At 35.3% G+C, this 16,795-nt stretch overlaps 1 protein-coding gene across 3 annotated transcripts in view; it reads left to right on the top strand.

Annotated features, from left to right (window-relative positions):
- The window catches only part of PDE1A (phosphodiesterase 1A), a 363,460-nt gene that overhangs the window by 245,733 nt on the left and 100,932 nt on the right, over positions 1–16,795 (top strand). For all 3 annotated transcript variants that reach the window (XM_079134553.1, XM_079134554.1, XM_079134555.1), the window contains one exon: positions 15,601–15,714. In XM_079134553.1, coding sequence (XP_078990679.1) covers positions 15,601–15,714 — 114 coding nt within the window. The remainder of the gene's footprint in view (positions 1–15,600; positions 15,715–16,795) is intronic.

The following is a 16,795-nucleotide window of genomic DNA, read 5'->3' as shown; positions in this document are numbered from 1 at the left end:
GGGCTCAAAGGTTCACTGGCTGCTTGAAACTTGACACCAAATTCACTTGAACTCATGAGAAAAAGACGATAACATGTTATGGTATGGATGTGAAGTGTCCCCCCCCCCCCCAAAGCTCCTGTATTAACACAGGAATGTTCAGAGGTGAAATAATTGGATTAACTGTGACCTAATCAGTTCATTCTAGTTAGAATGAACCAACTGCAAGGTAACTGTAGACAGGTGGGCATGACTGGAGAAAGTTCATCTTCGTTGCATCCATTCTCTCTTCCTCTCCCTCTCCTAAATAAACTTTTCCTCCTCTAAGTTGTTCTTGTCAGATATTTTGGTCACCGCAATAAAAAGCTGACCAGCAACAGTTCTTAACTGTAGTAACTGTTCCTATTAAAGTTTGACCTCTTTGAAATTCAATTGCCCGACTAGTCCTAGGTCTCAGGGGTCATGGAAGAGTCATACCATCCTTAGAACAAGATGTTAAAATGGGGTTTGATAAAGTACACTTTAAAGAGCCATGAGCTTTTTACAAGTGTGGGTTTGTTGCTATGGCATCCTAGCTAACCACCAATTTAATCGAAAGCACTTTCCCTTGTCTGTGCTTTCGCTTTATAATCTTTATAGTTTTGTCATAAATTGTCAAATTATAGCAATGGTGCTTTGTATATTTTGATTTGGGGTCAAGACCCAAGTTCCTAAGAATGATTTATTTTCTTCTGGATGAATGTATCTTTTTTTTTCCTTCCAGAAAAACTTCAGATACTGTCTGTCCTTGTTAAGTTCATGGTTACTCATTATTTTTTTCTAAGTTTAGTTGAAAAGATTTAAAATGTGTGCATGCATACATACTGACTTTAGAAATAAAAGCCCAAGAACAGCCTTTAAGTGTTTTTTTACTTTCAAATCACAGAGTTTGTGTTATATGGCATTTAATGGAGGCCACCACAGTTACAACACAGGTGTGTGCCATGTCTACCCATTTCTAGTGTGTGTGTGTTTGTGTGTGTGTGTGTGTGCGTGCGTGTGTGTGTGTGTGTACGTGAGAGAGAAAGAGAAAGAAAGAGAGAGAGAGAGAATATCCCAGGTATCTTTCATATTACAACCATGCTTTCATGTGCATATGTGCATAAAGTAGATTCCTCAAAGGGTAACAGTGCAAGAAATTTGTTGTTATTCTTGGAAAGATTTGATGGTTGAAAAAAATCCATTATAATTACTGTAATCATACCATGTAGATGACCATTTACCAGTTAAGGTTAGAACTTACCTGACTGTACATATGTGGACACTCCGCAGCTTTCCAGTGCTTTTTTTTTTTTTTTTTTTTCTATTAGGTTTACCAGTCTTTACTAATGATTATGTCATTTCTAAATTTAAACTTCAGGAATTTGGGCAGGAATTTTTTTTTTCCTGTGGTGCTAGGGATTGAACCCAGTACTTGCATATACTTTACCAGTGGGGTACACCCCCAACCTGGAAATATTTCTTCCCTATTATTTATTGACATTGATCAATAGTTATGATGATCTTATTCTTATTTCCATCTTGATATAAAAGCAAAGAGCATAGAATTTTAAGATATAAAAATTGTATCAAATATATCTTTTCTGTGATGGATGTGGACAGATTAATGAAAACTATAAGCCTAGATGTCCACATTTCAAATTGAGAATATTTCTTTTATTGTGACTATTAAATAAGTTTTAATAGTTTGTTGAATGAGCTGAACTACCAATGACATTTAGGACTAAAAGATTTCTTATTCCACAAAACATGCCTATAGACTACATGTTCATATACTGGGTCAATCATCTATAAACATCAAAAGACTCAAATTAAATGATTGGTGTAAGTAGGTAAATAATGTTCATTTTTGGAATTATGCTTGTTTACATGTATACTTATAGTACAAACCTTCAAAATTAAGATAAGAGATATGATATGAATGTAAGGAGAACTTAATAACAGTACAATTGTGTGTGTAACATATAATGGAACTGAATGTTCACATTTTTGAGAATATATGCTTTTGTGTGGAGGTTTTTGTAGTCTTGAGTTGAACTTGCTGCAAGCTGGATATTCCAGCAACAAGGACACCTATGAACCTAATTACTTCAAAGGGGTGAATTTCATTCACATAGAAATATTTTCCTAAGGAAGATGATTTACAGTTAATGTCAGGGAAGGAGTCTAGAAGGTAGGTTCCCAACTTGAAAAATACATTTTAGGATGTTTCCATGACTTCCACCAACAGTAACCATCTCTTCTTGGAACAGAGGAATAATCAAGACCTAGATGAATATGAGTATTGGAGGGAGACTTATATTAACAAGGAATTATTAAAGATGAGGACTCAAGAGCAAGAAAGTAGTGAGCACAAGTGAGGGAAATAGTAGTAGTAGGTTAAGATTATGGTTAAAAAGATCCTGCGTCAGTGACAGAGGTAAAAGAGACTAACCACCAGAGTTAACCAAATCGGCCTACTCCCACTTCAAAATTGAACTAAGTAGTATAAAATCTTCTCTGCAATAAGAACATCACTGCACTGAGTATGACACTGCTTCAGATGTTAGGAAGGCATAGGAATTGGCAGTAAGACATGATTGGTCCATAATAAACATATAAAACTGCTGGGAATGCAAATTAGTAAAGCCATTATGGAAAACAGAATGGAGTTTCCTAAAACAACTAAAACAGAACTATAATAGGATTACTCTATACTGTTACTGGATATATATCCAAAGGAAATAAGAGCAGAATATCTGAGAGATACCTGCACTCCCATGTTTATTGCAGCACTAATTCTCAATAGCTCAGACATGAATCAATAAAGATGTCAATGACTAGATAAAGAAAATGCAGGATATATATGCCATGGAATATAATTCAGCCATAAAGAAGAATGAAATTTTGTTATTTGAGGCATCATGAATAGAACTGGAAGACATCGTGGTAAGTGAAATAAACCAAGAACAGACAGAAAAATATCACCTATTCTCACTTATATGTGGAAGATAAAATGTTGATTTCTTAAAAGTAGAGTATAATAGTGATCACAATAGACCTAAAAGGGAAAGGAGTGAGGATAGAGAAAATTTGGATAGCAGGCACCAAAATATACTTATATAGGAGGAATAAATTTTAGTGTTCTGAAATACACCAGTGTATTATATGTTTTATAAAGAACTAGAAAAGAGGAGTGTTTTCAACATAAATAAATATAAATGTTTAAGGTGATGGAAAATTTACTCTGATTGGATCATTATACATTGTATACATATATTGAATTAGCACACTATAACCCATAAATATTCAGAGTAAATGTGTCAACTTAAAATTTTTAAAAATCAATATTTAACTTTTTTTCTCTAATATTTCTTAAGTGTATTTAATATTAAGCTCAAAGCTTCTGGTTGTAGTTTTAAAAGCTGAATTAACCATTTGTTCATGGTATTAAAATATATATTTTCCCCTTTTAGTCATTATTCACTTGTTAAACCAGTTTGCATGTATAATGATATAAGCATACACTGAGAGAGATTTCAGAAAATAATAACATTTTCTCAACCTTATTTCTTTAGACAACTGATATTTGTCACACCACTGATTTCTTTAGTTCTCTTCTGGTTCTAGAAACATGTGGTGAGTATAATAGACAATGAGGAAAATAAGTATGTGTAGTTATTTTTCTCTTTCAGCAGGAATAGCAGCATCTGCATAACATCTGGTTCTTTCATGGAGCCGGCTGATTATTAGAGTTCAAACCAAGTCTTCTAGTCCATGTGTTTCACTTTCAGATAGTTTCTTGAGATTACTTAGCTATTTTATTGGTACCATTTAAAGTTGCATGACCATTTGTTTCACAAGCTTGTTTTAAGTAGGTTTTTTTTTTTTTGAAAAAAATGCTCTTTTAAACATCACTCTAAGATAAACTTTAAGATAAAACAGTGTGATTTTTTTACATGGGACATTTAAAAACAAATTACAGGAGAAAAATCAACATCTATGTTAGAGAACTTGAGAAAGTATTACACTTTTGAATGAACATGCTAAAGTAAGTGGTGAAAACAAAAAAAAAATCAATGATAAAATTAACAAATAAAAATGACTCAAGAATTTTAGAGTTCACAGATTCACTTAGAATGTATCTCCGAGTGTAAGGAAATCCCACGGAAGCACACCTGACACGGGAAATCACATAAGGGAGTTTATTAAGCAAACAGTGTTTCCCTGCAGGGTAAGAGAGAAAATGAGAGGAAAAGAGAAAGGGTGCGCGCTAGAGAGAGTGTGAAAGCCAGGAGGATAGAGAAAAGTGAGGAGGACAGACAGAAGAATGGAAAAAGAAGGCGGGAAGCTATAGTAAAACAGTTGAATTCCCCTGGGCTAACAGGGAACCAATATCGGAGAAGGATACTTGCAAGCTGACTGATGAACCAATAGCTAGCTAGGATGTTCACAGATTGACAAGTGGTTGGGAGGCAGGGAAAATGATTGCACCTGATGGGCAGGGGAGCAGCTTTATACATTACAGTCTTCCTAGTTAGCCTTGCAGGTGAATGAGAGTAATGAAGTAGAAAAATGTTAGAATTATGTACAAATAAGCTCACTGAGTTTCTGGATCAAATATGGTTCTATCTACATGAATTTTCAACTCTGCTATATAGTTCTTTATTTCTTATTTCCTCCATCATTATCTCTACCACAGAAAAAAACAAAGAGATTGTCTTCTAATTATGAAAAACACAATAATGTCAATACCAAGTGGGTAATGTCCACTTATAGCAGCCTACTAAGTTTCCTGCTTCACCATTGCTATTTTGTTCAGTTATTTAGGTATGTCATTAAAAAGAGTTCTCACCTTTGGGGCACCCTGTTGTCATCATTTTGCTCATTCAATTGGGCAGCAAGAAATAAAAACTTTTCTTTTGAATAAAGATGGTAGATTGTCACATACACCTATTTTCTTCCCAACTTGAAAACCTCTATAGTTATAGTAGAAGAACAAGAATTTATGAAACAAACAAAAAAAAAAAAATCAAAGACAAAAAAAGATAATTCATTGGAGAATAGAATATTTTAATGAAATTTAGAAATATGGTATGGAACAGGAAGAATAGTGGGAACCGTAAGAGCAGAGGAACCAAGTGCAGGACTATCTATAGTAGAAGAAATGAAGCAAAGCTTTCAAATTTTGAGAGAAAATGCTTCCCAATCTAAAAACAAAACAACAACAACAACAAAATAACCCCAATCCTTTCAAACTATCAAGTGGGAAGAAAAAAAACAAAGATTTTTAGTATTCAGAAACTTCAAGAATTATGTCACATGCATACTTTCTTGGAAACTACTGGAGAATCTGCTCTTTCCAGCAAGACAGGAGAGAATTCAGAAAGGAGAAAGTCATAGGATCTGGAAACAGGGGTTTCATAAGAGTTTGTTCAAGGGAGGCCTCTGGACAGCAACTCATACAGAGTTGAACCAGAAAATAGAGTTCCAGGACAGAGTTCTCCAGAATGAAAGGGGAATTACTGATTGGCAATTGGTGGATGTAAATGGGATGGGGGTGGATTTCAATAAGCATGAAGAAAATAATGCTAGCGAAAAGGAAGTAATGAATAATTTTGGCTAGCAACAGCAACAACTAAATTTAGGAATGGGATTTTAATCTTCATATGCTATTCAGCTATTTAATGAATATTATATATGCAACCATAAAAATGTAAACCTTGGTTATGGAAAAATTCAGAGTATTACAGAACAGAATTGAGAATTGAGATATAATGGGACCGACATACAAAACACCAAAATCCTTATCCACCAGAAGCTTTTGTTGGGTCAAATAAAGAAGACAGGATCACCACATGCCAGGAGATTTGGGAGTTTCTGCAGAAGAGAAAGACACCAGAGGGCCTAACCAGGGACGTCTGAAACCACAGAGGAAACAAAGTTCCCTGCAGTCACTTTTGTGAGGAGTCCTTATTGCCTTTCAGTTGCCTTATCATCCCATGATACAAGTCATCAATTTCAGTAATTAAATTTTTAGTTTTAAACATTCAGAGTTGTTTAATTTTCCTAATTAGTGTCTTATTCAATTTTGATTCCTAGTGATAAGTTATACCAATCCTGTGACTCAGTAGTTTACATCTGTGAAGATGCCATTCTCAAAACTGCTTCTGTCCATGTCAAAATAACACCCCTAAAATTTCATGTGAAAAGAATTATTTACAATGATCCTGAGAGACTGTGGATATAGAAACTATATTAATTCTGAGGGAGGGGAAATTCTTTAAAATGAAACACAAGTTTTTTTGTCATCCAATAAACCTGTGTGTGTGTGTGTGTGTGTGTGTGTGTATGTGTGTGTGTGTGTGTGTGTAGTGTGGTGGGGAGATTATCTAAATCAGAAGGCTAAAATACTTCTTTTAATATGTATGACAGCCTTCCCAATAAATACCATATTCTCAGTCAATTCATTTGAACTCATTTTGACTGCTAATAATGCCACAAATTGCATCCCCACAGCAAGACTGGGCATTCAAGATGCTCTTATTTAAATAACTGGATTTTCCTCTCAATGAATATCAAGAGTATCTGAAGGACTTCTCTGCTCTCTGATAGTATCTGTTGGGGAAATAGTTCTCTTTATTAAGTTTTTTTAGTGTTGTGTAATCTATTTTAATTGGAAAAATTCCATGTTGACTTTTCTTTCCATAGTTTTTTTTTGTATGCATAATTCTCTAAAAATCTATTTTTATATGATTTTCCATCTCTGCTAGTGTATTTTTGAAGCCCATTGGTACATGGTTCTGCATTAACTGAATGTCCCAATCCACTTGCTATGTTTGTCTCCCACCCAGATTCGAAGGCTGAAACTGTAACCCCTTATCTGCTCTGGGGGGTAATATCTGGAAGGGGCCTTTGGGGTGTGAGTAGTGCCCTCATAAAAGGCCTAAGAGAGCTCATTTGCTCCTTCTGCTTTGGAAATTTACAGGGAGAGGACCTGGAAGCTGGCCCTCACTGGTGATGAATCTGCCAACACATTGATCATGAATTTCCCAGCCTCTGGAACTTCAGAGCTGTGAGAAAGAAATTTCTCTTTTTTTATAAGCCACTAGATAGGGTTTTGTTATTGCCACTTGAATGAACTAAGACACCAGTTTTAAACACCCTTTTTTCTTTTTGGTGGAACTGATGCTAAGATCATCTTGCTCAGCCCAAACAGTAATAGACTTTGCAGGATTTTAGCCCCTCTTTTTTTCTGGAGCTCCTTAGTCCTTAGGACTCTGCCTATCCAACTTCCTGCCCACTTGCTTTCAGTCATTCTAGACCATATTCATATTTGACCTTCCTAAAAGTACTCAAAATGCTATAGTTTTTCCTTTTTCTCTAATTTTGCAAAAGAAAATGTGACGAATTCAACCATGGTAATTCATTCCACTCTCACACTATATAGTGCTTCCACCTAGTTCCCTTTCTCTTTTTCACTTAAGATAGGTTTGCATTTTGTGTCTACCTTGAACTTCAAGCATGGACATGTTTTTATTCAATTCAGTACATGAGTGTGACATATACAATGAACAGGTTGGTATTTAATTACATTACATCTAATTTTCTTTTCTTGACTACACCACGTGTCTAAAAATCTCCCAGAACAGCTGGAGTTCAACATTATCATTAACTCATGATTGGAATGCTTTGAACCTTTTAGAAAATCTCGGTTCACTTCTAATTCAATATGTATTTTGATGCCCTATTATTTTTCAGTCACTTAAATTTGTCATGGACAGTGATTCCAAAACTACCAGTTGAAGAACCTGACTTCTAAATTAAGTCATTTTTCTTGTGAGCAATACAGTGGATATTTTAAATTAATAGACAACTATGTCATTAGACATCTTTTCATTTTATCAAAAAATGCAGTCAGTTCTCCAGGAGTAAATAATCTTGATGGTTCTTTTAGTTCCTCCTTTGGGAGAAAGAACTCTATTTCCAAATATTATGCTTTTAGTGTATCTCAATTTAAAAACTTCAGACTTTATTTACAAACACCCATAAATGACAATAGAGAAAACTTGCCTGTTAACTTCATCAACATCTATCTTTCCTTTCCCCATTTGTTTGTATTATATTTTCTCTTATGTTTATGTTTTGAGTAAATGTATCTTCTAGGGGATTCCTAAAATAGAGTACATGGAAAGTTAGTGCTTGAAAATACCTTTATATTTTCCTCAAACTTACTTGATAGTTTGAGAACAGAATTTGAGGCAGGCCCAGGACCATATACATAATGTGCAGGACCCAGTGAACCCAATGCAAAAATGAAAATGTGTCCTTTTTCAAAATTACTAAGAAATTCAAGATGGTAACAGCAAAGCACCAAACTAAGTGTTAGGCCCTTCTAAATGCAAGACCCTCTGTGACTAACAAGGCACATGCCCATGAAGTAGGCCTGGACTGACTTTTTTTTTTTTTTTTTTCTTTTGGTAATTTTTCTCTATCTCTCCTTCTTATTCTCTATGTGTAGAACTCTAGTTTACTGGATATTAGATCCCTCAAACTGATTCTCTACTTTTCTTATTTTTATTATTCTACTATTCATTCTGCTATCTTCTTGGCTCCTGGCATGATAACTAGACATTTTCCTCTACCAATCTGATTAACATTTTTATGTAAATTATTAGTGCTTGTTTCCAAGAACTGCTTTATCACAATTCATTCCATTAACAACAGTAAAAGTGGTCTTATGTTCCTGCTTCATGAATACATCTCTTCTCTCTTCTCAGAGTTCCTTTGTTTATCTCTTAATATTTCTCTTTGGATTCTATATTGTTTCCATTCCATCCAAGATTTTTTTAAATATATTGGTTTGCATTTGTCTGTGATTTTGTTGTCTGTAATTTTGTTGGAGGTTAACCTTCAATGCCTGTGACCACTGATAAGCCATTGAAGAGCAAAGCCAGTCACAGTGCTGGTCACCTATAATCCCAGCTATTCAGAATGTTGTAGCAGGAAGATGCTAAATTCCAAACCAGCCCGGGAAACTTAGCAAGACCCTGTCTCAAAATAGAAATAAGTAAATAAAATGGACTTGGGATATAGCTCAATGCTACTGGGTTCAATTTCCGGTAATACAAAATATATACACACACATACATATATGTATACATGTATACATATATACATGGAAAGTCAATATTCAAAAATGCCTTTATATTTTCTTATATATGTATATACATATATATATATATACATGACATATAAAAGAAATATATATGTCTTATATATATATTGAAGAGTGAGGCTTTGAAAAGTTGTTAGAATCTCTGTGTATGTTAGAGTTGCTTGTTCCCTGACGACTGCACTGAAAGATGAGCAGACAGTGCATTGTTTGTTTCCAAAACATCATTTCCCTAGGTCTCTTCAGTCTTCAGCACTCTCATTCTGTGAGTAGGTGGGAAAATGGAACCTGACTTACCATCACTCAACATGCTGACTTTCACAGAATCCGTTTGTAACTGGCCATCACCCCTTTCTCACTTCTGGTTTCCTATGGGTTTCCTAAGGGTAATTCCTCCGGGGTAGGAAAGAAATCTGAAATCTCTAAAAGACCTCCATCCAGTCCTCCTGTCTGATGATTCTTTTTGCATGGTAAGATCACTGGTCTCCCTACCTCCTGAGCTGTTCTAAGGTTCTAGAGGCATTGTCTTGCTTCTCTCTATAATCACCCTTTGAAAGCTCTCTTTTATACTTTCTAAGTCAGTTATCATATTTTACTATATAGTTTTTCCAAAAATATGCTACAAACTTTTCTGTGTTGTTTTCTTCTCTTTTTTTTTTTTTTTTGGTTCCATTTTTCCATATAGCTGTTTAACCTATTCAACCCTTTATGTCATATTAATTTTCAGTGGCAAGCAGTAATAAAGACATTTTCTTAATGCACCAATTTTAAATGCAAACCATAAATCCCATTTCGCCTATTTCTTTTTTGTTAAACTTTAAAAATATACAACAAACTCTCTGATTCAGTTCACATCAGCATCCCTTAATAAACACCCCCTCCTAAAATCAGGCTTCTCCAGTGTGAAAGTATAAATTTGATCTCATGGATTTCTAGAATTTCCTATGTAGTAACGATAATGAAAACTTGGTCCCTTTCCTCAATGCTGATCCAATAACAAGAACAAATTTTGGAGGAAAACAAATTTTATTGCTTTGTTAGCAAAGGAGAAAAAGCAATAGACTTGTGTCCAGAGGTTGCCATTCTAACTGCCAAGAGGAACAGAGAGCTGTAAAAAGGGAATACAAGGACTGTTTTCCAAGTATCATTACCAGTGGATCTAACTAATGTTTACCTAATATCCTTGGAAGAACTGTTGTTCCAGTTTTCAGGTTCAGAGTTTATTGTTGTGGACAGTAAGCAGAGGAGCAGAAAACTCAGCTTAAGACAGAGGAAGTATTAATCTTGCTTCCCCCACAGATGAGGAGGGAAAGGGAGAATAAGAAGGAAAAACATCATGTCAGTTTTAAATTAAGCAGCCAGTGATTGAGAAACAAGGTTTATATTCAGAGCACCAGCAGGACACCTGTTCCATGAAAGGGACTCCTGTTATAGTGGCTGATCTGCAGCATTTTGGATTTTGGGCAGCTTTCTATCTCCTCTGGCCATTGGCCAGATGCTGATCACTACAAAAAAAAAAAAAAAAAAAAAAAAAAAAAAAAAAAAAAACTGGGAAGCAGCTCTCTAGCTGCTGAATTGCTCCTCTCTATGGATACCAGAAAAAAAAAAAAAGGTAACTGTGAGTAGCGCAAGTCTCCACTAACTTTAAAACCCTGCCTCGACTGTCTTTTTAACACATTCATTGATCTGCTCTTAAGACCTCTGATGTGAGAAAATGGCATTGTGGAATGGATGATAGAAGTTAGGCAAAAAAATAGAAAAAAAAAAAAAAAAAAGACAGAGTCAAAACAGGTACTTTAAGAAGCCAGGAGTAAACAGCCTTTGCATCGGAGAATATTTACAGTTGCATATGCAATTACAGAATTACATGACTCCTCTGAGCTAATGACAAAGGACTCCAGGAATACATAATCAATAGTCCTGAATCGTCAAGGTGTGGGAGAGTTATAGAATTCAGAAAGAGGGAGTAACAGAGACAGAAGAGTGAGGCAGAAAGACAAAGGTTGGAAGGGAATTCTGTAGATGGCTGCCAGATAAACAGCCTGAGGAGGAGGAGGAGGAGCTGCCTCCAGGGATAACAGAATAATTTGTGTATTTCACTCTTCTCCCTTCCCTTCTATTTCCTTTGATGCTCTACATTTGTGAAATCCAACTGACATCTGCTGTTGGCCCTTTTCTTTTCATTCTTTTTGGGTCAATAGTGTAAGTTGTGAGTTTGTTTTTAAACCACACTGAGACGTCTCAGTGAAGGGTATGTTCATTGTGCTACAAACACAGTCTCTTCCTTAGATTTCATAGTTGTGGTTGCTGGAAGGACAATTCCCTTGGGAACAACTGTTGGCTGTAGGAGTTAGTGGTGCACCTGTGAATAGTCTCCAAGAGGAGAGCTCCTCTTTATTTATATGAAGTTTTTTCTTTCTGCCATTCTTGAGTTCTTCATTGTGATTTTTTATTCTTTTCATTTATCAATTAGGATTGGGTTCAGTCACATACTGAAAAAAAAAAAAAATCAAAAAAGCAATGACTATGCCACAATCTCATCTGAAACAAGTCCAGAGGTGGGCAGCTCACTCCAGTGATGCAGTGATTCACAGCGTGATATCCTGGTCACTTCCGTCTTTCATCTCTGCCATGTTTTTGGGGTGGCTTCCTTCATGATCCTGGATGGCAGCTGAACATTTGGACAGCTCCACTTCATTCTAGACCTTAAGGAATGGGCAAAGGATATAAAATGACTCCTTCCAACTGAGCGCACCCTCTTCAAAATAATTGTTCTGAAAGCGGATGAGGACATACGGGGGTGGGGGGTAGGAGGGGTTAGTGTTAGGGTTAGGGTTAGGTTTAGGGTTAGGGATAAGGAGGGTGGTAAGAATGAGGAAGAAATGAATGTATAGAGGGAAAAGAAGGGTGGGAGGGGAGGGGGGAAGGGGAAAAAATAACAAAATGAATCAAACAACATTGCCCTATGTAAATTTATGATTTTTAATTAAAATTAAAAATAAAAAAAAAGCATCAAAAAAAATAATAATTGTTCTGAAAGTCTTATCCAACAACTTCCATTCATATCACACTGGCCAGAATTTAGTTAAGTGGCCATACCTATCTCTAAGAGTTTGAACAGTGTTGCTTTTGTTTTTGTTTAAGTGGGACAAACTGCAAACTCAAGCTAAAATAGCTTGCAGCTACTCAGAATTAAAAGGAGATAATCATTTGAAGTTCCTATTTTTCCTATTTTTTAATTTAAATAATTTTAACTGATACATAAAAACATAAAAAATTACATATTTATGGGATATCATGATATTTTAATGAATATACATTGTATAATGTTGAAATCATAGCTATTTCCTCAAACATTCATATCTTTATGGTGAAACATTCAAAACACTTTATTCTAACTTTTTTAAAATATACAGTACATTATTACTATTTATAGTTATCCTACTGTGAACAGTGGGCCAGAACTCCTTACTCCTATATAACTGTAACTAAATACTCACTGATTGACCTTTCTCTCCTCCTCCTCCCTGCTCTCCTCTACTCTAGGAACCACCACTCTACTCTCAACTGCTCTGACATTAACTTTCTCATATTCACCTTATGAGTGAGTGAGATCATGCAGTACTTGTCTTTCTGTGCTGGCACAATACTAGTATAGCACTGGCATAAAACAAGACACATAGATCAATGGACCAGAACAGAAAGCCCAAAATTAAACTGATGCATCTACTGATGTTTGATTTTCAATAAAGGTGCTAAGAATACACGTTGGAGAAATGAGTCTTCCAACAAATGGTGCTGGGAGATTGTATATCTACATGTAGAAAAACAGAAGTAAACCCGTATCTCTCAAAGGTTACAAAAATAAACTCCAAATGGATTAAAATATACATGTAAGACTTTAAATTGTGACACTGCTAGAATGAAGCAGGTGAAATGTTTCAGGATATTGGAATGGGCAAGGATATTTGGATGGACCCTAAAAGCATAGGAAACAGAGCAAAAATCGACAAATGGGATTCATAAAACTAAAAGGCTTTTGCATAGCACAGGAAACAATCATCAGAGTGAAGAAACAACCTACAGAATTGGACAGAATATTTGTAAACTATCTGATAAGGAGCTAATATGTGGAATAGATTAGGAACTCCAATAACCCAACAGAAGGAACAATCAAATTTTAAGATGGTCAGTATAACTAAGTAGACAATTCTCAAAAAGAAGACATATGGATACCAAACAAGCATATGAAAAAAATGGATCAACATCACTAATCATCAAGGAAATGAAAACTAAACCTCACTCTATTAATAATGGCTATTGTCAGCTGGGCATGGTGGCACATTCCTATAATCCCAGAAACTCAGTAGGCCATGGTAGGAGGATCGCAAACTTGAGAACAGCCTAGATAATTTAGCAAAACACTGCCTCTAAATATACATATATATATATATATATATATATATATAACTCAAATATAACACACACTTGTGTGTGCAAATGAATAAATTAAAGAATAAATAAAGGACTTGGATGTAACTCAGTGGTAGAGCACCAAAATAAAGCAAAAATAAATAAATAAAGTTAAGTACTGCTGAGGACAAGGAAAAAGGAACCCTTACACACTGGTGGTAGGAATTTAATACAACCACCATGAAAATATTATGGAGTTTCCTCAAAGAATTAAAAATAGAGTCACCATATGATCCAACACTCCCACTACTGGTATATATCCAAAGGAAATGAAATTAGAACGTGGAAGAGACATCTGCATCCTATGTCTTTTGTAGCACTGTTTACAATAGCCAAGAAATGAGTACAACCTAAGCATCCATCAACTGATGAATGGATAAAGAACATGTGGTACCTAAACACAATGGAACACTAGTCAGCCACTAAAAGGATCAATATGTTAAGTACTTACTGTTTTTAAAGCATATTATACAACCAGGTACAACCAAACGGTACTTAAGTAATTTCTACAAGAATATGTGAGTGCAGATAGAAAGCTCATTCTTTTACATCCATAAATCAAAGGCAGTTTGACCATGTATTATGTTTCTGGTCATAAACTTCCCCAAATCTCAAAATCCTTTATGTGCTACTCCATTGTCATCACATTTGGTATTCCAGACAAGCCTGAAAAACAGGTTTAATTTTTTCCTTTCTAAGTAATTTGTTTTAGTTGCTATTTGTGTTGCTCTTTGCTTTGCTCAGTCTTTGTTAATGAGACACTTACTGGTACTAGAACTCATTTTGCAATGTTTTTGTCTCCTTATATTTTATCACATGAAAGTAAAGATGTAAGAAAGCAATTATTTACTATTTCCTGAATTAAAGGTTTTAATCTAGCAGTGGCTTTTTCTCAAGGAGAAAAAAAGTGTCTTTTGTAGATGGAGGAATGTCAAATGCCTCTGCTGAAATTCCTAACTTGTCTTCATACCCTAGGCCTTGACATTGGAAATCATCCAAAACAAATTGTCAGAAAAACTGCTAAGTTATCTCTAACCTAGTGCCTAAAAGTAAATGTACTCTATTCTCTCTTTTGAAATACCTTTGAACAGAAGTAGAATTAAAGTTCTGTATGCAATTCAAGAAAGCAGATCAATTATCTTCACGTTGCTTATCTATGGTACGTAGACAGTGAGGAATATATGTTCCCTGTGTGCTTAGTATAAGGCAGTACTTTCAGAAACATTTGGTTTACAATCTACTGCATAGAAGTTTCCAAAACATTGTTCAAGTATTTTGTATTATCTCCCTATATTAGGTATCAATTGCTGCATAAACATTATCTCAAAATTCAATGGCTTAAAATAATAACCTTAACTATCTCACAGTCTCTGTAAGTCAGGATTCTAGACATGACTTTGCTGAGCTCTATGCTCTTAAACTCCTCTTGAGTTGGGGCACATTTTCTGCCAAAATGAGAGAAAGTGTTTTTCAGGTTTGCCTCAGATAAAGAGATCCCAATAAAACCTCTATACATACACATGTAATTCTTTTTTTTTTTTTTTTTTTTGCTTTTTGATTACATGTTTTTAACTTTTTCCTCTTATCCTTTATAAATAAATTGCTGTATACAGTGAACAATAACTACTACAGCAGCCACAAGAGCATTCTAAATAGTCCCTTAGGGCCAAATCTAAAGAAGCAGAGCCACCAAATGCTAAATTCTAGCAATAGGAATATACTTTTATGAGTGTTTTAAATATGTCATCTTGAATTTTCAACTAACTACCTACATCCCTAATATTATTAAGAGATGAATATCATTTCTAATAATTGATTCACTGATAAAGACTGGTCTTAATTATACAAAAAAAAATCCTGAAAATATTTTTATTGACTGACTTTGAAATAGTTGTGTGGAAAGTTTCATCTCTCCTCTCTCTCTCTCTCTCTCTTTGGCTACGGTTTTGAAATAGACTAAGATGCCTAGTGAAGCAGCTGGAGAAAGGTGACGTGAACGTGGTAGACTTGAAGAAGAACATTGAGTATGCAGCGTCCGTGCTGGAGGCAGTTTATATCGATGAAACAAGGTGAGTTCAGTCCTCACTTCTTCTCTCCCCTCAGCCACAGAGAAGGCTGTGCTGCACAGGTGGTTTCTTTGGTCCCCAGAATGGAGTTCCTCTACCGGAGCATGGTTTGGAGTTATAAATGAAGGGGGAAAATCAAAGGAATACCTTTTTAGACTATATATTCTATCTTGAATTGTGTTCCTCTTTCTTGACCCTGCTTCACTCAAACAGGGATTTAACATCTTAGTATAAAACCAAAATCAAAATCTTATTAAAAATTTAAAGTTTCCTTTTGATTTAGTTAATGAACTGGACTATGATTCTTTTTAAAAATATGCATTTTGATCCAAATGCTTTAATACAACAAAAATATGAAACAATAAATTTATTAAATGAAAGATCATTGACCTCTGTTCTCACTCACCCCCACCTTCAGTTCCTTTGGCCTGGTCTTTTAAATGTCAGAGGCCTGTGTAGCCCTACATTGTTTTTCATGCCTTTTTAAAGGACTTTTCCTCTTATTTCAGATTTCAGAGTTTCTTCTGAGAAATGGGTGTGACATGCCTACATGCTCACACTCATGACTTTGTGGAGGGCTTGGTGGAACCCCAGATGTGTCACCAAACAAACCTAGCCTCATCATTAGCAGGAGATTAGGAGAGGAAGATTCGTTTGAAGAGGCTTGTTATCCTAGTATCGTGGCCCTCAGCCAAGCCACTTGCCCTACAGGGGATATTTGGCAGCCCCCAGAGATTTGACCAGTGTCTCTTGATGTTTGAAGAGTGGGAAAACTGGGCCCATGACCCTTAGAAAAGACAAAGTTGACAGTCAATGAAGACAGCCTCCTGTGAATTCAGAGCTAAGAGGGAACCTGCAGAGAGAACCTCCCAGAGTTTGACTCAGATGAGGTACTCAGATTTTTCAAAGCCATGAGGAAAATGGAATAGAGGTCTTTCAAAGTTAAAAAGAGTCCTGACTGACGAAAAAGAGGGATTTTAAGGAGATTCTTGGTAAAAAAAAAAAAAAAAAAAAAGAAAAAACCAGGGTAGAAACTGGAAATTCAGCCAAAATATCCTAGAACATATAATGTTCACGGTGCCAG

Source organism: Sciurus vulgaris (assembly GCF_902686455.1).
Source record: "Sciurus vulgaris genome assembly, chromosome: 3".
Lineage (NCBI taxonomy): Eukaryota > Metazoa > Chordata > Mammalia > Rodentia > Sciuridae > Sciurus > Sciurus vulgaris.
The sequence above is the reverse complement of the archived record's forward strand: the minus strand, read 5'-3'. Positions and strand labels throughout refer to the sequence as shown.